Genomic DNA, 23,788 nt, shown 5'->3' on the forward strand with positions numbered 1-23,788 from the left:
TCCGTATTATTTTAAGGTTTGGGCTTTAGCAAATGCAATAAAATATGAGGTGGATTCGTTACTTGGGCTTTCTAGCTTCACGGATAAGTAATTTTTAATTCTTTTAGGCTAAGCTTTTAAGGGGGGCCAAGCCCTAGTCCGCCCCTTAAAGATCCGCCTCTGATTGACAAACAAATTTACTATGGTGGAGGGAAAGATGCCCTCAAGGGCGTTGATCTCCACCTTTTGAACTTGACAGTATTCCGTACATATGAAGAGCTTAAACCAGGGAACAAGCTGTCATTATTCTTCTCTAAAGAGGGGCCTATATAATCAAAGTTGTTGAAGAAGCCTCTATTAGCCAATGCAAGTGCAACCTCATGTGGTTCAGCTCTTTCGAGGGAGATGTACAAGTGTGTCGCGTCTCTAGAGGATGTGTCCAAAAGACAAAAGGTAAATTTATCAAGTCTATTCTCACCTCAGCAGGAAGATGATAGTTGTTGCCGAATTGTGGAAAATCAATGATAATAAGGTATGTGTATGTCACAAAAGCAATCTCCGTCCTTTTGAGATTTATGGATGCCATTTCATTGCAAACAACATAGTACACTTGGTTCCTTTAGTAGGTGAGTATGGAACCAGATTATGTTTGTCACATGAAAACTTCTTCATGAAAAGCAGTACTTTGTATCACCAAATTCACAATAATGCTAGTAATATTATATTACAACAAACATTAATTTTTTTTCTACGGGTACAAACATTAATCTTGATCCACATGAAAGTTGAATTTAACAAGGCAATACTTATCGGAAAATCTCTTATTCAATTAATCATGTAAAACATATTTGTAATTAGTATTGTCCTAAGTCTTATAAAACACGCATGTGAGTAAGCAAGGAAGAGGGATGTGGAATTGTGGATGAATTTTCCAGTGAAAACAACCAATCTTATCAAGGGTGGAGCTAATTTAAATTAAATTATTTAATATGAAAAAAGTCGATATGAAAATTCGAATAATAATATCAATATAAAGCACACATATTCTTATGTGTCAAGTATATGTACACATAATAAATTTGCAATATATTATATAATATAAAGTATAATATATAATATATATTATATGCAATATATTATATAATATATAATATAACATGAATTTGTTTTTAGGATTTTTTAGTCTTCATGAACGTTTATATAAATGCTTTTATTTCTAACTAGCTTAGATGTCGTGCAATGCACGATTTTGACAAAATTTTTATAATGGTTACTACCTTTAATTAGTTTTTTTTAATGAAGTTGTATAGGAAAAATTTCCTTATCACCAGTATTTTTTTTTAATTTTTTTAGGAAATCGCATTACCTGTACGTAAATTATAATCTCTTTGACAGATTAGTTAAAATTACATATTGCATTATATTTTTAGAAAAATGCACTACTAAAAGGTTAGAAAAGGTTCATTCTTATTTATTCTCCCATCAAACCTTCTTTGAACAAAAGGAACATCATTCAAACAATACTTTTTTTGACATCAGCAAGTCCACTACATTAGAAGAAGGGTTGAACAATTGAACAGAAGGAACATAATTCAAACAAGAAAAAAAAAACTTCAATCGATCACTTGGCGATCCAAGTAATATCATCAGTAGCTACTAAATGACAGATAGGAGTGCCAGGTTTGGCATTGATGAGTTGGAAGATGATGGAATTCGAGCCCCATGAGGATGTCTTCATATGACAAACATTTATCGCAGTTACTCTGGTTCCGTCCTCACCTACCAAAAGAACCAGACGTACGATGGTATTTGTATGAAATGGCATCCATAAATTGCAAAAGGATGGTATTTGCTATGAAATGGCATCCATAAATTGCAAAAGGATGGTATTTGCTCTTGTGACATACACATACCTTATCATCACTGATTTTTTGCGGTTCGCCAACAACAGTATACTGTTGCCATCTTCATGCTGGGGTGAGAATAGGCTTGACCAATTTGCCTATTGTCTTGTTCCTAAATTCAGCATATCCTCAAGAGATGCAACACATCTGTACATCTCCCCTGAAAGAGCGGCACCACAAGATATTGCACTTGCATTGGCTAGGTGAAGCTTCTTCAAAAACTTTGACTCCATAGGCCCGTCATTAGCGAAGTATAGCGGCAACATATTCTCTGGTATAAGCTCTTCAAAGGTATGGAATACCGTCAAGTTTAAAAGGTTGAGATCAATGCCCACGAGAGCATCTTTCCCACCACCTTTCCCTCCATAGTACATTCTTCTTTTTGTTAATTATAACGGAGAGAAGCTGCTCTATCACTTCCATATCCACTTGTTTGGAACGTATTTTCTCATTGAGCTTGTTGATCTCTAGAATAGATGGTTTTCAAAAAGAATTCGCAAATTTGGCATTTTGTATGTTTGATTGATTTTGTTGGCTTACGATGGTGTTATAGAAGCTCTCAAGGCTAGATTTTGTAAAAACACATGAGGGAATGAAAAAACAGGGGAATGAAGAAAACAATTGGGGAAGCGTAAGCCATGTTTATCATCATTTCTGAATTTTAAATTAGCTATTTGGTATAGTAGTGTATTTATACTAATTCTTTTACTGGAAGGTGAAAAATCTAAGATAGAATTACACTGCTTTCATTTTATTTGTTACTTGAGAGCTCGTTTTACTCCTTGGGTTAAAAGTTAAAGAATCATGTGCATTTACTTAAATATGGTAAGTGCTCAGCTACTCTATTAATTAATCATGCTTCTTAATATGTTTAAGCTTGCTGTAATGCCTGTCAATATTTGTATAAAGTATATGGTTAAGACTTAAGAGTAAGTGCTTGCATGATTCTTAGCTGTCATGCCTGTCAATATATAATAATTACTTGTAAGTGCGCTTGCACATATGTAATTTTGGAAATTGACAACTATTTGATTGTGTTGCAAATCTGTTTTATTATTTTCTTAAGTGAAAGTTTATAGGATTGTGGTCCTTGTTTGAAAACACAAAATATCATCCATTACTTATTTGTTGTTAGAATATAATTAATGGAGGCTCATGGACTGTACAAACCAAAATGCATATATCTACTATTGTGGTTTGATTTTCGTATAAATTTGCTTTAAAATTAACTCAATTTCTAATAAACCACATTAAAGCAACTCCAATGGTAAGCTCATAGTGATGATATTACCTTATTAATATGTCACATAAGATTTCTAGCTAATTGTTTTCATATTGTTTGAGAGGAAAATAACTAATTATGACTGATTTTTATGATATGTTTGTGTTAAAAGGCATCAACCTATATGTCTACTAGGAATTACCTAAACGTTGGAGTATATTAATTGTTTTGTTGTGTACCATGATATGTAATTTTGGACATTGCCAAAATGTACCTATTAAATTATGTTGCGTACGCTAAACATGTCACCACAAAATTTAAATTATGCAAATCTTATCTTATTACTTTAGAAAAGATAGTTTTAAATTCTTGGAGAGTCTAAATTATTACCTTGAATTATGGTATTTTCTTTATACAGTTTTAGTCATACTTATGCTTCATGTTAATATATAACTATGCACATATTCTTTACTTAATATGGGCATAGCTTGCTGGAATGCCCGTCTATTTATGGTTATTGGTAACTGCTTGCATGCTTCATAATATATGGTAAGTGTGCTTGCTCATGCTTTGGATGCTTGACAATATATACATGGTAAATTGTACGGGTGTTCAAATCCGGGTACCCGGCTTTCGGATACTCGAAAAAGCGAGTACCCGGGGTTTTGGGTAGTTAAAAGATCGGCCCATGTCCCGACCCGATTAATTTTTAACAGGTACCTGATAATTTGGCTACCCTAAAAAAATTTTAACAGAATTTTGCAAATACAACTTCATTAATCAGTATAATTTCAACAAAATTTCTTCCAAAAGCATATGTATATTATAGGTTAACCTATAAAATCATAAACAACAATTACCAAAGCCACATAAATTCCAAGAACCGAAACCAAAATTGAATTAGAACAGGAAGAAATGAAACTCCTATTATTATAAACCTATAAATCTTCAAAATTGTTACTTGAAAATACATAGGAGTAATTTTTTATGGCTGATGGATTTTCAATAGCCAACATTCCTTCGAACTCCTTTATTTTTCCATTCTTCAATCTCAATTCTCTTCAAAATTGTTTGCTTTGCTACGTTATTTCTTTTAGATTCTTATACTGTAGTATAGATCAACCCAAGTGCACAAATTATCTAAGAATTAATCTTTGAATGATCTAATTGTGCTAGGAAAAGAACTTTGAAAAGCATCTCTAACTTTTGGAGAGGAGAGAGAAGAAAGAAATAAAGAAGGTTTGTGCGGCTATAGGGGAAAGGAGTGAGGAGAGAGAATGAATACAATAAACCCTAAGTCCCTAACCCATTCAAATTGCACAGCAGCACAACCCACATTAGTTTAGTTTTTTTTTTTTTTTTTTTTTTTTTTTAATATTTTTGAATTTCATGTATTTAGCGGGTACCCGAATGAGTCAACAGACGACCCATGATCCAGCCCAGTACTTGAGATTTTTAGAAGACCCGCTAGTTTTTCTCGGGTCAGTGAATTTTCAGGTCGCGTCAAGTAGGTCGGGTACTTTTAAACACCCCTAGTAAATTGGTAAGTGCATTTACCTCTTACTCTATATCAATGACAATAAATATATTATTGCTAGGATAATATATTAGATTTTGTGCACATGCATGATAAAAATATTTGATATAAATAATATCATGTACATCAGTACATATATACGTCATTAGCTACTCTATCAATTAAGCTAAGGTAACTTAAAAATGCATGATATGCAAAATGTTTTCCCCGCCTTTTAAAAAGTGTGAGATACTTTTTATGAATAGTATTTGAATAATTATATATTTTAAATTATTTATCTACGATAATGTGAATTGTTTTTTTTTTTTTTTTAATCTTAAGAATAACGTGCGGACATATTATCTACGACCCTTAATAAAAAGTCCCTAACTTACTGTAGCTTATCAGCAGTGCTCTCCCGAAAATGCCCCTGCTGTTAGTGAATCCAAAATGCCCCTGCTTATAGTGATTTTATTTATTTATTTTTAGCTGCTTTCGTGGCTGTGTGTGTAGAGGCGAAGTGTCATGCTATATTCTAGATCAGCAGCAGGTGAATTTCTATTTCATCTTCTTCCTGGTCTGTACTCTAGCTGGGTGCTTTAATGGCGTGTACTTTGGCTCTATGGGTACAGTAAACAAGTTGACTTCTTTGCCTGAGTTTCCTGTTTCGGTGGTGGTGAGGGCTTTGTTTATGGTCTGTGTGGATTGTGCCAATGGCGTTTCATGTTGTGGTTTTTGAGGTAAGAATCTATGCTATACTATTGCAGCTTGTTGTGCATTGGTCTAATTGATGTTTAATTTGTTTTTTTTAAAGTTAAATACGCTGTAAGATTTGGTTAGTGTTTTTTATTTGTTTTGGTTTCGTTGCTTGGGTGTAATAGTGTTTATTTATTATTACTAACCATAGATTAATAGGGTGCTAATCCGAATTATTACTAACCATAGATTAATAGGGTGCTAATCTCTTTCGTGCTAATTGGTCTTAATTATTGGACTTAAATTTTACAGTCAATCTAAAATGGCTTAAAGAATACTTTGACAAGAATGAATTTTACCAGCATTTATTACAAGACTGGAACAGATTTGATTTGACCTTGATATGTTATACATGTGTATTGATATTGATCTTTACTTATATAATTTTAATCAGTCCCATTTCATTGCAACTTTGCTTAAGTGAGCTTAATTGTCGGTTTTGGGTTGAGGTTTTTGATTTGGCCTCTTCAGATCAGGCTGCTGTGTAGGGTTTTCATTGTTTTGGTGCAGATCTCTTTGTTTCAAAATGACTTGATTCATTTAGGAACTGATAGTTGTTGCTGAAAGTTGCTTAGTTTTGCTGGTTTTGTTCTTTGTTCAGATCATTGAAAGATGTATCGTGTTGTGTTAGGGAAGGGGAAGAGAAAAAACTTTGAATGTTGTTTATTATAGAGTAAATTTTTCATGCTGCTGTGTGGAGAAAGTTGGGGTTAGTTAGCGTAATGGCAAGGTTTCTTTGATGTTGGTTTAATTGTTAGGATCTGTGGTTGGTACATATTTTGGGGCTGTAACTGAGAGGAAATGTGTGTTTGCATGACAATCTATTACATATGAATGAATTGGTGGTGCTGAGTTTGAGTTTGTTGTTGTATGCTCGTAGTTTGTATATTTGTTTTTGGGGTTTCAGTGTCTATTTTAGTGTGTTAAGTAGATACATATGTTGTTTTATGCCTTTTAATTAGTGTTGGTTGGTCATTCTTTCAGGTTACTTTGCTCTTGATTGTGTGCTGCAGTTGCTGGCGTTTGTTCAGCTCTGATTTCGGAAGGTATAGCTTGTACTTACTATGATCTGGTGTATTCAAAGAACCTTTAAATTGGGTTTTGTGTCTAAATGTTTTTAAGAATACATGGAGCCATTGTTATTGTAGTGCTGCCTTATTTACACATTAGTTCTTTGTTATTTGTTATGTTTGCTATGTTATTGTTTCTTTAGTGTTTTGCTTTTGTTGTGTCTGGCTCTATAATTGGAGCTTTGTTTCCTCTGTCTGTGACAATTGGTTTGATCTTACAAGATCTTGCGCTTGTGATATTTCAGCCTTTTTTATGTGGTAGTCACCTGTTAAGGATGTTTGATTTTGTGCATATCACTGCTTCTATTGTTGATTTGTTTGCATGTTCTGATGCTTTTCGGTGGGTTCAATGTGTTTAAGTGTCGTCATTTTTTTTTCTATTTTGCGTTTCGCAAGAATTTTGGTTTTCGTTTCTATACACTAGATTTGCATGGCCATAGGAATTAGCCAATGAGATTTAGTATAGGTTGGGCGAAGTCAGTGGTATTTATAGATAAACTGTAGTACCTTCTTTTTTTGTAGGCAATCTAATTTTTGGGTTTTGCTTGCCCTTCATATTTTTGCGTCCTTTAGTTTTGGTGGGCCTTGCCAGCATTATTGTTTCAACGTAACTCTTTAAAGTTACAGGTTATGGCTTGTGAAACAAAAATGATTTCCATTCCTTTCCAACCCCTTTTAGAGCGGATAAGTGACTGCCTCCAGTTTCCAAAACCTGTTTACGGCCTTAGGCATGTTGGTCAAAATAGTGCTTATGTGCGCGTTTGCCTAGAAATTGGCTCTGGCTGCATTTATTTCACGGGTGGAAACGAGGCTACAGTTGAGGCCTCACGTGAAGATGTGGCTCAGAAAGCTGTTCGCAGTTTGATGAATCGTTATGGAGCTTGTGTTGATGATTTTACATTGGGTAAAGTGAATTTTATGGTCACCTTTTCGCACAGAAGAGTGATGCCCTTACCCCTGAGAAACAGAAGATGCTTTGCAGGTTCACAAAGGACCTTGTGTATTGGAGACTCTTTAACGCTGTTGTACATGTCTCAATGGACTACGTAGGATTCTTAACTGATGTTGTTAAGAAAACTGGAGCTTTGATGATTTTGCTATAGACAGTTCTGGTTGAAAGCAAGGGCTTTATTTGTTGGATTATGCTAAGTTGTTCTCGGACTGGAGAAGATTTGGAATGTGTTTTCAATGATCCATGTTCTGCAGTTGCTGTTGCTGAACAAAAGGCTGCAAAGAAAGCTATTACTTATTTAGCACATTGTTATAGCTTAAAGATCATTGATGTAAACCATGGGAATGCAATGGTTGAGCATATTGCTGGTCTGATGTGGAGGGAGAGACGTATAGTTGCAAGGACCCCTTTTATAGTGATAAAGAAGAGGAGTTCGCATGGGCTGACTGTGACTAGGCCTGAATGTGTGACCCCCACTGATGAATGTTCAAAAATTCCAACTTCAGCTTCTCCTCCTGCAGCTCCAGTCAGAGAAAGGGCATGTTCAGGTGGGACTCGTCCAGTGGCTGCAGTTTCTGCCTCCTCCAATGCTCCTTCATCTGAAGATTTGGAGGCTCTCTTCAAGCGTGCAAGAATTTCTTAGCTGTGCTGCTTTGATGCACTTTGTTATGACTTTTGTTAAGATCTTAAGACTGCTCTTTCCCACTGTAGGAGTTTAGGATAGTATAGTGGATGTGGCTACGTTTCCTCTAGGAATATGTTTAAAATTCCCTCTTTTGTTAAGCACTGCGTCTTTTTTTGTATGCCTAGATTCCACATCCGATTGTATGTATTGTATTGTCGCTTTTGTTGCCTTCTTTTGGAGAAACTTATTACCCTATTGTATCAGTGATTTACATTTCCTATATTAATCTGTTTTGTGATATTATATATATATATATATAATGTTTCTTCTATTAGTTTTCCTGGGTTTATAGGTTTATACGTTCTTTAGTTTGGAATCGATACATGATTGCATATGTTTGGTTGCGTTTAGTGGGCTTTGTTCCAGAAATTCAACTTCCCTTACAAAGTCTTACACTTTGGTGTTTGCATTGGTGCCACTTTTACATTGTTCCCTTTATGTTAGATTGGATTTAGTTGTGAGTATATAAGCCATTCGGCCCCATTCATTGCGGCTTATAGGTGTAGCTGCGGCACCAGAGAAGGTCTATATTCCAGTTCGAAACTTTAAGATAAATTTGTTGTTACACTTTTGTTAGGCTTTTAACTCTGCAGTATTAAAAATGAAATGATGTTTATTGCATTCATGTGCCAGTGTTTGCAGACTTGTTATCTAATATGTCTGTTGTGTTGTGGTGATTTATTCCTGGTATGGGTTGCTTTGTCCTAAGCTGGCTCAGGATAGGCTTTTTGCTAAATTCTTGTTCATTATTGAGCCATGCTGTTAAGATTTGATTGGCTGTCAAGGTTTCTTGTGCAGTTTTACGTGCTGTTCTTTTGTGTGAATTCCCATTTTTGGAGAAGTAATAACAAAGAGTTATTAATTTGTGGAATTTGTATTTCTATGAATGGATGTTTTTGGTTTGGTGCTCAAGGATGTATACATACATATGTAGCAGTTTAGTTAGGTAGCTTTCAGGGTTAGCTGTGCTGCCTACTGAATTACCAAATTGAATCTTTTAGTTCTTACTTAACTTAGACTACGAAAGCCATGCTAAGCACCGTTCTTGCTGAATACAGGTTATGGCTGTTGAACCAGAGATTTCCAGTCACTTTTAGAGAAGATTGTTGAGCACTTACAGCTCTCCAAGCCACTGTATGAGGTTATCGATAAGTCTAGGAACAATGCTTATGTTTCTGTCAGGGCTCGTAGTGGTCGACCTAGGTTCGTATTTTTTGGTGGGCCAGCTGTTACAGTAGAGGAGTCTCGTGAGAGGGAAGCACAGAAGGCTGTGCAGAAACTTAGAGCTCGTTTCAATATTCGTGTTTCTGACTTTACATCTGAAAGGGTAAAGATGTTAAGTTTTTGTGGGAAATTGATCAAACACAAGTGTGTTGCATTACTGCACAGAAAACATGGTGCAGCTGCCCCTACTAGGCAGGGGAATTTGCGTAACAAATCCTTGACTGCTAGGCCGCATGTTTCAGTTGATTATGTGGCATTCTTGGATATTGTTGGTCGCAAAACTGGTGCATTTATTATACTAGTTAAGGCTGTTTGGGTTGAAGGACATGGTTATATTGGTTGGGTTACCATTGATTGTGATGATCTACCCTATGGTCTTGAATGTATATTGGCAAACCATGTTTAGAGAGCTCGGTTGCTGTTCAGCAGGCTGCAAAGAAAGGAGTATTCTATTTGGTTAGTAAGTACAGGCTTGAAATTATTGATGTTAACTATGGTGATGCAGCACCACTTAGCTTAGAATGTGCTCGCTTAGGGGGAGGATACTTAGCTCTCAAATCTCGCCTTGCAAAGCAAGAAGCAGAGTCTTCACTTGCTGTACAACCATCTTCCTTCAGATCTGAAAAGTACCTCAGATCTCCTAGGCGCACACCTTGTGATCGGCAGATGCGGCGAAGGCGTGGTGTGTCTCCTGCTCATGTAGCATCTTCTGGTGCAAGACCTACACGACCTTTAGTAGCTGGTCTGCAGAACTGGAGACTGTTGTTAAGCGTCCGAAGGCACGCGTAGTGTGCAATGTTTATCTCTGTAGCTGTATCTAGAGACTTTTTGTACCTTTACTGTGTATGTCGCAGCATTAGGCAGACCTATGATGCCCTTTTTGGCTTTGGTAGTGCCTTTAGTTAGCTACAGAGGCTTTATTATCATGTAGTTCGGTTGTGGTATCTTTTGTGGCTTTTGTAACTGGTTGCTAAACTTTTGTTGTATGATAAAGTGACTTTGATCTTAGATTTGTTTTGCTGATTGGTTTACGCAGCAGTCTTTCATTTATATTGTTTCTATTTACCTGTGTATCTCTATACATGCACCTTTATTATTCTATGGTTAGTTCTTGGGTTTGTGACAACTATGTTATTGTTATGAAGATCTATTGTTTGCCACTATTAACTTTGTTTATAATTTTAACCATCTTTGTACTTCGCTATATAATACAATTCTTTGGAATTGGGTTGTTTGTACATTTAGCCTGTATATACTATTTCAAAATTGCAGACCTCGGATTCTGGGTATAATGCATATAACCGACTGTTATGTTTCTACCTTTCTGTGTACCACTCTCTTTTTTTGTGTATGTTACCAGTGTATTTATTTTTTAACCCTGTGTTTATTTCATTCCAAATGCTTCCAGTTGTTTAGGCAATGGTCGATATTCCTAAGGACTTTATTGCAGGTTTCGTAAAAGTCATTGCTGCATTCAACAATGGGTATTGCATCCTTCTTCAATAATTTTTGTTTCAAATTATGTATTCATTTGTTTATTTGGGTTTTAAAAGGCTAACATAATTCCATTCTACTATTTTTTATATATTAAGCTGATATCCCCGCAAGTCTAAGACACACACGACCAGAAGAAGGCGTGTGCTTGGCGGAGAACCTGCTGTTGGTTTAGTGAGGTATAACACTTTCTACATAGTTAAAATGTTATTTTCTATACAGTGAGTTGATTGTGAAGCTGGTATGCAGCAACTCTGGAAATTGTAGACGCCAAGCACCTAAGAGGAAACGCATGCCCGCACCAGAGTAAATTTTAAAATTTTCATTTTGTGTTTAATTTGTATATGCAAATTATTCAAGGACCTTGGTTTATGATAATTTGTTGGTTTCCACTGCGGATTTAAATGTTCTTGGTGCCACTATCGATTTACCATTGCCCACAGAATCATTGCAATTACCCAGTCCTCATTACTGTCACCATTGTCATGCCAAGATATTTGCATTCGAAACCAAAACTTTTTGTTGTGGGGATGGTGATATACAGATTGCTCAAAATGAATTTCCTGCAGAACTCGAGCGCTTATTTACGTCACAGGAAAAAGATGCAGTGCATTTCAGGATGTATGCGTGTTTATATAATAACTTGTTTGCTTTTAGCTCCTTAGGCGGGAATTTCAATGCTAGCACATATAAAGGAATATATGTGTTCAAGTTACATGGGCAGCTTTATCATTTTGTTCCAGACCTTCTTCCGTGGGATGATCACCCAAAGTATATGCAACTTTACTTTTATGATGGCTAACATGAAGCTGCAAATAGGCTTGGGTGCTTCCCAGAGTTGCGTGAGGATGTGATTGCTATTTTAATGCGCATATCACAGAAAACCCTTATGCGTGTTTCTTTCGGTCTTTGAAAGAAGTTGAAGTGAAAGAAGAAACCATGATTGTCCTTAACCAAAGTGATGTGCCTGATTAGCGTGTATACAATGCTCCAACATCTGACGAAGTTGCTGGAATTTGGCCTGAAAATGCATCATTAAGCCATACCTCTAGCCCTTATATTCTGGTTTCTGGAAAATCAAATGTTTCTCATCGTATCTATCATTATTATGGGTGCTACGATCCTCTATAGTACCTTCTTTTATTTCCCCATGGAGAGAGCGGATGGAGCCAAGGCTTAAAAAAAATCCTGGGGTGGACAATGGCAAGCAGTTACACAAGTTGATCCTGTGTTGTCTTGTGCTGTTCATAGTGCTGAAGAGCTGCTGGATGCAGAATCTTCCCGTGAGTATTAGATACGCAGACCCTTTTAACCAATTATTGCACTTTATGCTCTCTGATTTAATGACCTGGGTTTGATGAGATCTAAATTTCCTGATATTGCAGGGGCAGTTACAAAACGGACTAGAGCTGACAAATACATTTCTCCTTGATAGTATTATGCTTTCCTGTTGCAAATGCGACCTGGAAATATGTTAATACGAGCTGGTAGACTCTTACAGCAATATGTGGTGGATATGTATGTCAATATGGAAACACTCGCTTAGACTACTTCTGCAACAATCAAAGTACCATTAGGTCAGACCTGTATCAAGGTGTGTTAGATTCTTTGCAAAGTGGAGAGGTGTTGGCATTTAGTGTTGGCCAGAGAGTTATTTTGCCACCAACTTTTATCGGTGGGCCACGGGATATGAAGAGGCGTCACCTAAATGCCATGGCCTTAGTTCAAAGGTATGGTAAACTAGATCTGTTTGTTACAATTACATGTAATGCAAATTGGCCTGAAATTAAGGCTGAATTGGCAGTGGCCGAGTTGCCACAAGACCGACCAGACTTGGTGGCGTGTGTGTTTCGAGCAAAGGTTTTAGCTTTGAAAAAAGAGATTATGGAAAACGAGGTCTTTGGTCAGGTTGCTGCTATGATCTATGTAATTGAATTCTAGAAAAGGGGGCTGCCTCATGCCCATTTTTTTTTTTTATCATTCTCAAGACTGGCTCCAAGTTGAAATATCCTGAGGATTATGTTAGGTTTGTTTGTGCACAGATCCCACCTACAACTGAACCAGTTCTGCGAAAAATTGTCCTTAAACATATTATGCATGGCCCTTGTGGGCATTTGAATCCACAGTGCCCTTGTATGCGTAAAAAGGGTGCAAAAACAGTCTGCAAGTATAACTTCCCCAAAAGGTTTGTAGCTCAGACAACAACTAATGATGATGGGTTCCTAACATATCGAAGAAGAGACACTGGCGAAACAGCAAGGGTTAGAGGTGCTGAGCTTGACAATCGGTGGGTTATTCCATATAATCCTTATCTTTCTGTTTTGTTTAACTGTCATCTAAACGTGGAGGTTTGTTCTACAATCAAGGCTGTCAAATATTTGTACAAATATGTGTACAAAGGCCACGATAAAGTCTCTTACAATGTTGTTCCAGCAAATGGACAAGTTGTAGATGAGATCCAGCAAATCCAGTCAGGCAGGTGGGTTTTGCCTGGTGAAGCTGCATGGAGACTCTTTGTGTTCGATCTGTTTGAGATGTCCCCTTTAGTTTTGCTAATGCAGGTGCACTTACCAAACCAGCAAACAATCCACTTGCATCCATCTGAATGGTTAAGTGGTGTTGTCAGGAATTCAAAACGCTGACATACACAGCTCACTCAATTCTTCGCTATGAATACTGCTGTTCATGGGGAACAGGGTATTTATATAGTGAATACTGTGAACATGATAGATGGGATGCATCAACTAAAGACTGGATTAAAAGAGCTTGTGACACATTCCAAGTGGGTCGCCTAGCTTTTGTTTTCCTAGCTGAAGGAGAACGCTTTTACTTACGATTATTCTGCTGCATGTGAGGAATCCTACTTCATTTGAACACCTCAGAACTGTGTCTGGGTCTATTTGCTCAACTTTTCAGGAAACTGCTTTAAAACTAGGTTTGCTTGAAGCTGAAGATCTTGCCAGTCTATGCCTCAACGAAGCCTGTGAAGTTCAGATGCCAGCTGCATGGAGGCGCCTGTTTGCAACATTACTGATATTTTGCCATCCAAGTGAGCCTGTTGCATTATGGACCAAGTACTATCCATGTCTGTCTGACGATTTCACCAGCCAATTTCCAAATGATTTGACTAGAGTTCGCCAGCTAACTGTAACATCTATAGAACAGCAGTTAAAAGCAATGGGCAGATGCCTAAAAGACTTTGGAATTGAAGAGGTCAATGAGCAGCTTGATACACTCATACGTAGAACAAAAGACATTGTTGATGCTCTGGATGCGCTTGTCCCCCAAGAGTGCATAGACTGCATAGACTGCAGAGAACGCTTAAATCCAGCTCAGAAAGCTGCTTTTACTTGTATTATGCAGCATGTCACGAGTAACCAACCAGGTGCTTTTTTCATTGATGGCCCTGGTGGCACAGGGAAAACCTTTTTGTATAATGCGCTGTATGCTGAAATAAGGCTCCAAAACAAAATAGTTTTACCAACTTCTACCTCTGGAATTGTTGCTGCAAACATTCCTTCTGGTCGTACAGCACACTCAAGGTTTAAGATCCCACTTGATTCTGATTCTTCCCTGGCATGTGCTATTCCGAAACAAGGTAGCCTTGCAGCACTTTTGAAAGAGGCAACGTTGATTATTTGGGATGAAGCTTCAATGGCACATAAAGAAAATATAGAATCTTTAGATTTGCTGCTGCAAGATTTATGTGAATACATCTTTGTTTGGTGGTAAATTTGTGTTTGGAGGAGATTTCAGGCAAGTCTTGCCAGTAGTTCCACGTAAGACCCAACAAGAGGCAGTTGAAGCTAGCGTAGTTACCTCGTACTTTTGGCCGAAGCTTAAAAAATTCAAGCTCACGGAAAATATAAGGGCACGAGATGATCCTCAGTATTCTGCTGGCTCACGGAAATTCAAGATAGATGTTGATGGCTCAGCGTTGTGCTCAGAGTTAACAGCAAAAACCCCAGCCCTATTAGCAGCTGCAGCTGCAACAATTTGCACTTTGGGGCCCTAATAGCAAAAAGAACGGGTCCCTCTTCAGATACCACGGCTTCTGAGCAGAATACTTAGTTGGTTTAATGATTTCCAGCCGAGAAGGGCGCAACGCAGGAGCCCTACCAGATAACCTCTCCAGGAATCTAAGGCCAAACTGCAGCTGCCTGGTGTATACGCCTAGATAACCAGGTGGAGGCCTGTGAATTCTATCTTCAGCTACGGGCATTTGGCACCAATCCCCATCTTCCTCCATTATGCCGTAGAATATTTCTATTTGCTCGGCGAAATGATGGAAGGCATCCCCTTTGACCCACCAGTCATAGGGGCAGCAGTCATTAACCCGCCATTTTCAGGCGGATTTTGCCATTCTACGGCTCCTTCCGGCAATCACCGAGGCCTGTGCCTAGAGCCGCTGGCTGAGGTTGTGGCCTCTTCCCAGCCTCTGTACGGCACCGAGGTCAGGGGGATTGCAGCAACAGGGGGCTCGTGAGAGGAAATCCTATCTTCTCTCCTCGGGAGTGGAGAGTTGTGGTTGTGGCTGAGAGGGGGCATTCGCTGTAAAGGCTGGCTGCGTCGAGCACCATCTGAAGATCTTCCTCCTCACTCGAGGAACTTTCCCTCTCAATTCTAAGTCTAACCATTTTTTACGAAGAAGTGGATACTGGAAAAAGGGTAAAATACTCGAAACAAGAAAAATCCAAAAATATTTCGGAAAAAGTTACCTTGACTAGACTCGGAATTCGCCGATCTTCAAGTTCGCAGCAGCAAATTCTAAATTCAGCAACGGAATTGCAGAGATTAAGGGCGACGAAAAGCTAGGGAGGAAATTCGTGTGTTTGTGAGAAAATGATTAAGGAAAGTGGATAGGGTGCTTTTACATGAGGATTTCAAGAATCAAAATTCTAAAAGCCTTAAACCGCCAAAAACCCCACGAATTCCAAATTAAACACAAATTGTCACACACGTTCCAAGTTAACTACCCACTAAATCCTCTATCTTCCTTAATTAATCTCCTTAATGACAGTTAAACATCATTAATTGCCTAGATTCCTTCAAAGTTCAAGATGCCGTTATTTGTCCTTTCAAATTTGCAAGTCGGACCTAACCCGTCTTACAGCCGCATCGGGTCGGGGGGGCAAGTTGTTTGGGTCCAATTTAGTCCATCTAATTGGGCCAATCCAAATAACTCAACTCAAGCCCAAAGCAAGGTTCAACTCTCCAAAAGGATGCTAAGGTCGATAAAAGCCCAGTCAATGTGGTCGGCCCACTTGACTTCAAAGGCCCAATTCTCCTCAATTGAGTCAAGGTATAAAAGCCATAAATTACATCCTTTTACATTCATGCAACTAAAGCTTCAAGCACTAAATCTCTTGCATAGCCTTCTCTCTCAATTGAACTAACTTTAGCATCGGAGGGGCCTTCCTTGGCAACCACCCCCAGGCTAGTTTACGTGTTCTTTGCTGTACAGGAAACCCTTGGCTCCAACATTCTTTGGACCGAAACCAGTCTTCTCCACCTTAAAAGGGGCCTGCTGAAGGTCCCATTGTTTTCATACCAAAATACATTGTTTTCCAATGTCTACACAATCAAATATTCATTTATTTACAATCTTTTCTTATGTTTGTTCACAGTGTAAGCAATGGGAACTCCTGACAAAGGCAAGATTAAGCTTGAAAACATGACTCTTGATGAACTCAGTCCACAAGCTCAGTCTTACAAAGTCAAGGTGACTATTGTGGAAATGGGAAGGCCCCAGGTTTCTCCCAAAAATGGAATAAGTTTCCAGACTCTCTTTCTCCAGGATGAAAAGGTATGAACCTAAAATACAAGTCTGCTCTTAGCCTCAACATAATATACATCACCTAAGTCAGCTTCATGTGGTTTTTATTCACCACTTTCATAGATGTACAAATAGTTAAATATGCCTTTACATGCAAAAAAATTGCAGTCAATTCTTGCCCAAATGATGTTATATTGCATGTATATGAAAGTGCATTAATTAATAGCTTATTTCTTTGCAAACACCAAAATTGCTACTTTGCATTGCATCTATAGAACAGCATTTAGAAGCATTTGAATAATATGTTATAATAGTTTTACAAGAAAAGAAAGTTCTTCTACAACTATGTTTACAATTTTAAATTGTAAGTTTTATGAATTTTTTTCAAGTTTTTTTTAGGTTGTGGTCTAATTTATTATCCTTAGCATTTAAATTTTCAAGTGCATCTTTTTTGTATTCCAAATGTTATTTCATCTGGACTTAAGTCCATTAGCTATGCTTCAGTTAATGTGAAAGGGTTTATGTTATGTAGATATTTATTCTAATTAGTAACTTTTGTAAATTTTGTTGAACCATATAAACTGGTTCAAATACTAGCGATTTCAGCTATGTTGTTTTAAGCTTTTTACAGTGTTCTGTGTGTTACACAATCAGAAAAGCAAGATATGTGTCTGATAATCATGAACTTAAAATGTACATAATTTTCTACATATAGTACCTAAGACTATCAGGCATAGTCGGCATTGCTAATATAAGTTCGTCTTTAGACTTTCCCTATTGCATTCTTTGAAACATATTTGATCTGCTATAATTATCTATACACACAACATTTTACAGAAAAACAAAATGCGTTGCACATTGTCTGGAGACCAAATCGAGGGATATAACTATGTGATTCAACACAAAGGAGAGTATGAAATCTCCGATGCTCCAGTGTTGTTCTGGATGAACACTTTCGAAACACTGATTTTGAGGAGCTTCCTCACCAGCTGAGCATTGACCAAAGAACTGTCATACAGCAAACCGATCCAACAGCAGGTCCTGTGTTGCCAGACTACCAACCCTTGGGATCCATTCCACGTGCAATATATGTTGATGGCAAATATGGTATACCTCTCTCACTACTTTATAAGAATTATATCAAATCCTTTTTGCAATTAACATCTATCCTAATGTGTATTCTACAGCTGTTATTGGAGTGGTCTTATTTGTGGAAGAACAAGCGCGTGAGATCATCTCTACCACTGGACGGAAAAATCTTGTTCATGAGATTGTGATCACTGACCAAAGGTGTAGCATATTTTTATCTGATTTATTTGCATCTTAGATATCTTTACCGCAAAATGTACAGCTAACCATTTGTTTACTTACCATTCTCTTTCACAGCAATGATCAACCTGTCACAATTGCAACTTGGAATGATTTAGCTGGAAGAGACTGTGACCTACTCACTAATTGGGCTGAGAAATTTCAAATTGTAGGATTTACATCTCTTCGCCCTGCCTCTCGCAGAGGTTAGCATGCAGTTCTATGACTCTATCAATGTATTTCTGCAATTTGGTGCCATTTACTTTAATCTGATTCCATTCCTGTCATACAGGTTTTGCCCTGACAACTAACATGTCAACACGAGTCATACATGAGCCAAAGGGATACGGGGCTAATGTTTTACGCGAATGGTAGTTTTTAACACACATTTTATTACAAAGCATTTGTTTTTTTTTAAAGGAATCTAATTATAAAGCTTATAAACTACATTTGTATACAATAGGGCTAGGCTCTACTCAACAATGCTGCTGGATAGGCAATCGAGGGTGCTCCAAGTAAGACACCCATGCGATGGGAAAACACTGCTAACAGTGGCTGAACTGAAGCTCAAGAAGGTGAGGGCAATTACATAACATGAATGTATTATATGATTTGTATCCTTTATTTAGATAGGCTTTATGTAACTGGTTTGTGTTATTTTGTATAGGCCTGCAATGCACTTCAGGATGAGCGCTTTTGGCTCAGAATGACAATCCCACAGCCTGAACTGGACAAAGTTAATGCATATGCTGGTTGTAGTAACTGTTCAGAGCGTACACATGTGCCAGTTGGAACACATTATCCTTGCAGTGTTTGCCGTAAACCAGATTGTGTCTCTACTCACAGGTATTGGGAAACACTTACATTGTATAGTATGCATTTCCATATACACAAACTAACGGATCTCCTTGTGCCCATTTACAGGATCACTTTTAAGTTTGACGCTGCAGATGACACGGGAACAATGTCATTCACAGCTTTTAACGATGATACTGAGAAGCTCTTTGGAAATTCAGCTGCTGAAATTTGCAGCATCAAAAACACTGTAAGTTTGTTTTCCATATGTACCAAATTTTAAAGTTTCCTTTAAGCAAGGCCATATCAAAAAGTCAAATATAAATAAATTCATATGCTTTACTCTCTTAAATCCTATTTCTTTCCGTATTATATGTCCTTTTTTCTACACTGTTGCATTACTATGAAAATATGCCTATTAACATCTCTGTTTGCTTTAAATGGCACATCTATTCAGAAAAGAAAAATGAAAAAATATAACTAATGCAGCACATTATTTAATTAGCATTTCCCAAACGTCTTTATCTTTAACAAAAATGAGGTCTCAGTTGGTATTCTACAACAACTACACAAGATTTATACAAGTTATAATGTTTAGTAACAGTCTTACCTGTTCCCTGTATAGTTGATACTTAACTTTTCCTATATTCAGCATCTATTTAACAAAAAACTAATTACTGTGTTACATGTAAACAGGAAAACTATGAAGCCTTTCAGTACATACAGTACTTACTCCAGATTAAGCCAATTTTAATCAAGGTTGGACCAACACTAGCTCTCTCAAGAAACAATGTTCTGCAATGGCAGCTGAAAGGTCTGGAACTGGAACTGGAACGTGAATCTGAAACTCCCAGCGCACCAATGAACTTGAAGCAGGCAATGAATGAAGAACTCAAGGAGCTTGTGCACACCTCAGAAGAAAACAAGTATTCGCAGAACAAAGAACTTGCTGTGTTTTATTCTGAAGAAGAAGGGTCTTCTGAACCTGCTGATATACCAGTTCCAGCTAGGAAAAAACTCCGCACTGGTCTCTTCTCTGAACCAACCTTGGCAACAAATCAAGCAGTCTCTTTGCCAGAAACATCAAAAGTTGCTGATCATGTTACTACAGCTCCTGTCACTGCTACTAAGCCTGTTTTAGCCACTCCAGTAAAGAAAGAAGCAAGCAAGGAGAGCTCATCTGCAACTTCTCCTAATCAGGCATGAACTTTTGAAGATCACTCTCTAATGGAGCATTCCACTTATCGTACATAGAACTCGCTGCAACACTAGCACCAGTGATTCAATTGCAGTGTATCTCCTCAGCAACGGTTAAAGTCTGCACCTACTTTTGTAAACTTTGTTCAATCAAATGTGCAGTTTGTTTTGGAAAGGTCTTACATCACTTACATTAGTGTGTGTTGTTTAAGAACCCTTAACTATCAAACTTAGCCTAAATATTTTAAGGGGTTTAAAGGAACATAGACAGTAGTATATGTTCCTAGAAAACACCAAAGTACAACATTAGCTGTGCTTAGCAGTTTATCTAAGCTTGTGTGTACAATGCTTAATTATTAATATATGCCTATTACCGTTGCTGTTAGCTCTTATCTCTCGTTATATCTATGTTTTTATTTTGGTTTTAAAGCTTACCATGTCAAAATTGTAAATCCTAAAGTTGTTGTTCTTTTGATCTAGCCTGTTGATGTCACCTGCTCATTCTTGCTATTGCAGCTTAAGGAAGCTAGGATACCACTGTTACTAGATTTCTCTTATATAAGCCCTCCTTGAATCTATAGAGGCTGCTGTTTGGTTCTGTAAATTCATATTGATGTTTTACCATATTATTAGCTTTTGTGTGCATTGTGATTTTATTGGAATAAACCATTTTATCCTTTACCATGTGTTGAATTAATATCAAATCCATAACCAGTGAGTTATGTTCTAAAGCATTGTTGCTTTAGTAATATTATAGCTCATTACAGACTTAAACTTTTGTAGATAAACTAAGCTTCTCTTTAATGAATTATGTATCATATATGCTTCCATTTCATTACTCTGTAATAGTTCACCATCACCTGTAAAATATTCTAACTCAAATATACTTAGCATCCAATCTGCAGTAGCAAGCCAAACTTATTTTTTTTCACAAAAAGTAGGAGATTTCAATTTAAGGTAATTTTATTCACAATTAATTTACCCTGCTCTGCTTAAACCTTTAGTGAATTCCCATTACCTTTGTTTTTTGCACATATGATTAATTTTATCTAAATATTGTCTCTCTTTTGGTGAATAAATACACTTGGAGCTGAAGTCTGCATGATATGCTACACTCCTCTGATGTTGGAAGCAAAAGATTAACATAGAATGCGTGCATTCGGGTTCCACTTGGAACTGCCAAAGCTCTAAAATAAGCTATATTGCATTAACTTTATAAAAACTCAACTTTGTTCCTATTTGTTAATTATATTGTATTGAAGACCTTAATCTTCTGTAGGTACTTGCACGAAGTCTGTATGCCATCTGTTGTACAGCAAAGTTTTAAGGCAACAATTTTTAATCACATATTTATACTGTGCTTTGTATGCAGCAGTACAATCCATAGGAAAGATTGTTTTGCCTACTGAAACTTCGGGTATTGCTGCATCAAATATTGTAACTGGTTGGACTCCCCACCGTCGCTTCAAAATACCACTAGAACATACTGTCTCCATGACATGCAATGTTTCAAAGCAAAGCATTTTAGCTACACTCATAAGAAAAGCATCTTTGGTTGACAAAAAGGGGAAACATTGAATCTCTTCACAACCTGCTTCGTGATCTCTGTGCTGAGTCTATACCATTTGGGGGCAAAATAGTTGTCTTTTGAGATGATTTTAGGAAAGCCTTACCTGTTGTCCCTAGAAATTCACAAGCTAAAGCTGTTGAGGCTAGCTTAGTTTCTTTTAATCTGTGGCATCACTTAAAGCGTTTCAGACTAACAGGCAATATGAGAGCGTGATCTAATTTAACTTTGCTGTTTTTTAACTAGCTTAATGATGTTTGTTTAGTTACTGAAAACATACTTGACTATGCATATATTGGATGTATTTTCCAGAGTTAAGAAAATTCCTGCACTTTTATAGGAGTATTTGGATGTATACTTGACAAAGCAAAATCAAGTAGAGGATATAAACAATCTGATGTCAATATCAACTATGAATCAATGCATTAGCTTCTACAATGAATCATAGGTGTAGAATGTGTTGATATGTATCATTTACTTGTTTCCTTGTATCAGGTGGCACTTGGCTTCATGGCGAAGAGAAGAGATCAAATCATGCATCAGGAGCGATGATAGCACTCCTTCAAGCTCTAACAGGACTTCTGTCTTTGCTGATTTGTTTGGCTCATTGTGCTACACTTTTCAACACAGGAAGTTCAGAAAGCCATATGGGGATATGACTAGGGTAGATGCTCAAATGGATATCAATCCAACTTTAGCTTTTGCTAAAAACATCTGCCATAGCTCAATTGCTCACTAGGATAACTTGGAAACTCTTCTAGGTAAAATTCTTAAAGCAGACTTTAAAGTTGCATGAGAGAGTATGCACTGTTCTTCCCAGTTACCTCTAGTGATAAGACTTGATTTTTTACTTCTGTGCTCTGAACTACTGATAATTTGAAAATATAAATGGGTTAATGTATCAGGCTCTTTGCTATATTCTTGACAAAAGGAAATGAACTTAAGACATCATATAGGATGATAAAAGATGATCTATTAAGTATTTGGTTAGAATTTAGATGTCAATGTGGTTAGAACATTCTAGATTATAAGAATTGCCTGTTTATGTGGATATATTTTAAGCAGCGAATAATAACTTCACACCTTTATTATATTAATTGTCACCATAGTCAATTTAGGATTCTTAATTTCTTATCATAGTAATTTACAGCTCCTTTTTTTTTCCACAGTTCATGCTATGTGAATAAAACAGAAATTACAGAAAATACAAAGTCTAATCTTTCAACCGAAACAAAGCAGGACTCCTAACCACACACATGTAAATATCTTATAACATAATAATCTCTTGAAGACTTATAACAGCCATTGTTGATGCCGTTTTCACCGACAAAACTTGATAAAAATAAGAAATTGTGCCAAAAACAAATCTAAGTATGCTTAATCACGGCTATACGTTCATGAACACTAAAAAACATAGGACTGCGTTTTTCTTTACTTCAGAATTCACTGACAGTGTAATAGATCTAGCCTAAATGATTAGCTTGCTCTACATTAAGTCACTGATCACTAAGTTGCACAATATATATTCATTTCTACAGGAACAAGCCCTGGATATGGTGCTAAATCTCACAATCTTTGTGGCTCAAGCTCCAAGGCAATTAAGATGGCTGGAACAGGTTTGCCAGTTTAGCTATCAGCTTCCCTTAAAATTATCTCAATATAATCAAATTTATTTGCGGAAGGGTTTTGTTCAAGTTTTTGTTCTGATATTATAATAACCTCATGTGACTGCCTAATTAGACTCCACAAAAGAAACTAATCTAAAAAGGGGACATATGCAGTGATAAGAAATCACAAGCAATAAATTTGTGAAAGTTTTCTATCAAAATAGAACTTCATTCACTTACATATCCTCTACTTTCCAAGCTCCCTGTTAAAATTGGGTGTGCCACTATCTTTATTGCTTTTAATCCATTGTTCTATTATTAGCACAATACCAAAACAAGAAATGACGTCAAAATTTATTTATCATACATTACCAACTAAATGCTTGCATCATAATAAAAAAAATTCTAAGGTTAATTTTTGCAACCAACTTAGTAGGTTTGTTTTTACAACTAGCCTACTTGAAGCCACAGCAAATGCATTACTGCCTCCTCGTTGGATGCAATGCTATTAAGATCAAATATTCTCAAAGAACAAAGACAAGCTTGAATCAAACAACACTTACACTTTAAAAGATCAAAATTTAGACATTTTCATAGCATACAAAGTGAAAACATTTTTGTTTAGCTAAATTCGTAATACCTACCCTCATTACACACACACACCCTACACCAAAACCATCATGTATATTATGCTACATTAATAATATCTACCCCTCATTACTTAAGATTTACACAT

At 36.9% G+C, this 23,788-nt stretch overlaps 1 protein-coding gene across 1 annotated transcript; it reads left to right on the forward strand.

Annotated features, from left to right (window-relative positions):
- Positions 1–17,545: 17,545 nt before the first annotated feature.
- LOC110691243 lies at positions 17,546–20,263 on the forward strand. Its single transcript, XM_021868155.1, has 8 exons — positions 17,546–17,685; positions 17,766–17,868; positions 17,965–18,092; positions 18,179–18,257; positions 18,350–18,461; positions 18,554–18,732; positions 18,811–18,931; positions 19,378–20,263. The coding sequence occupies exons 4-8, from the start codon at positions 18,199–18,201 to the stop codon at positions 19,885–19,887; spliced, it is 981 nt and encodes a 326-aa protein (XP_021723847.1). The 5' UTR covers positions 17,546–17,685; positions 17,766–17,868; positions 17,965–18,092; positions 18,179–18,198; the 3' UTR covers positions 19,888–20,263.
- The last annotated feature ends 3,525 nt before the right edge of the window (positions 20,264–23,788 follow it).

Source organism: Chenopodium quinoa, unplaced genomic scaffold (genome assembly GCF_001683475.1).
Source record: "Chenopodium quinoa cultivar QQ74 unplaced genomic scaffold, ASM168347v1, whole genome shotgun sequence".
NCBI lineage: Eukaryota > Viridiplantae > Streptophyta > Magnoliopsida > Caryophyllales > Amaranthaceae > Chenopodium > Chenopodium quinoa.

Coding starts and splice junctions, on each gene's coding strand:
- LOC110691243 (XM_021868155.1), top strand. CDS start 18,199: ATGTCAACACGAGTCATACATGAGCCAAAGGGATACGGGGCTAATGTT. Junction 18,258..18,349: donor GCTAATGTTTTACGCGAATG/GTAGTTTTTAAC, acceptor TGTATACAATAG/GGCTAGGCTCTACTCAACAA. Junction 18,932..19,377: donor TTTGCAGCATCAAAAACACT/GTAAGTTTGTTT, acceptor ACATGTAAACAG/GAAAACTATGAAGCCTTTCA.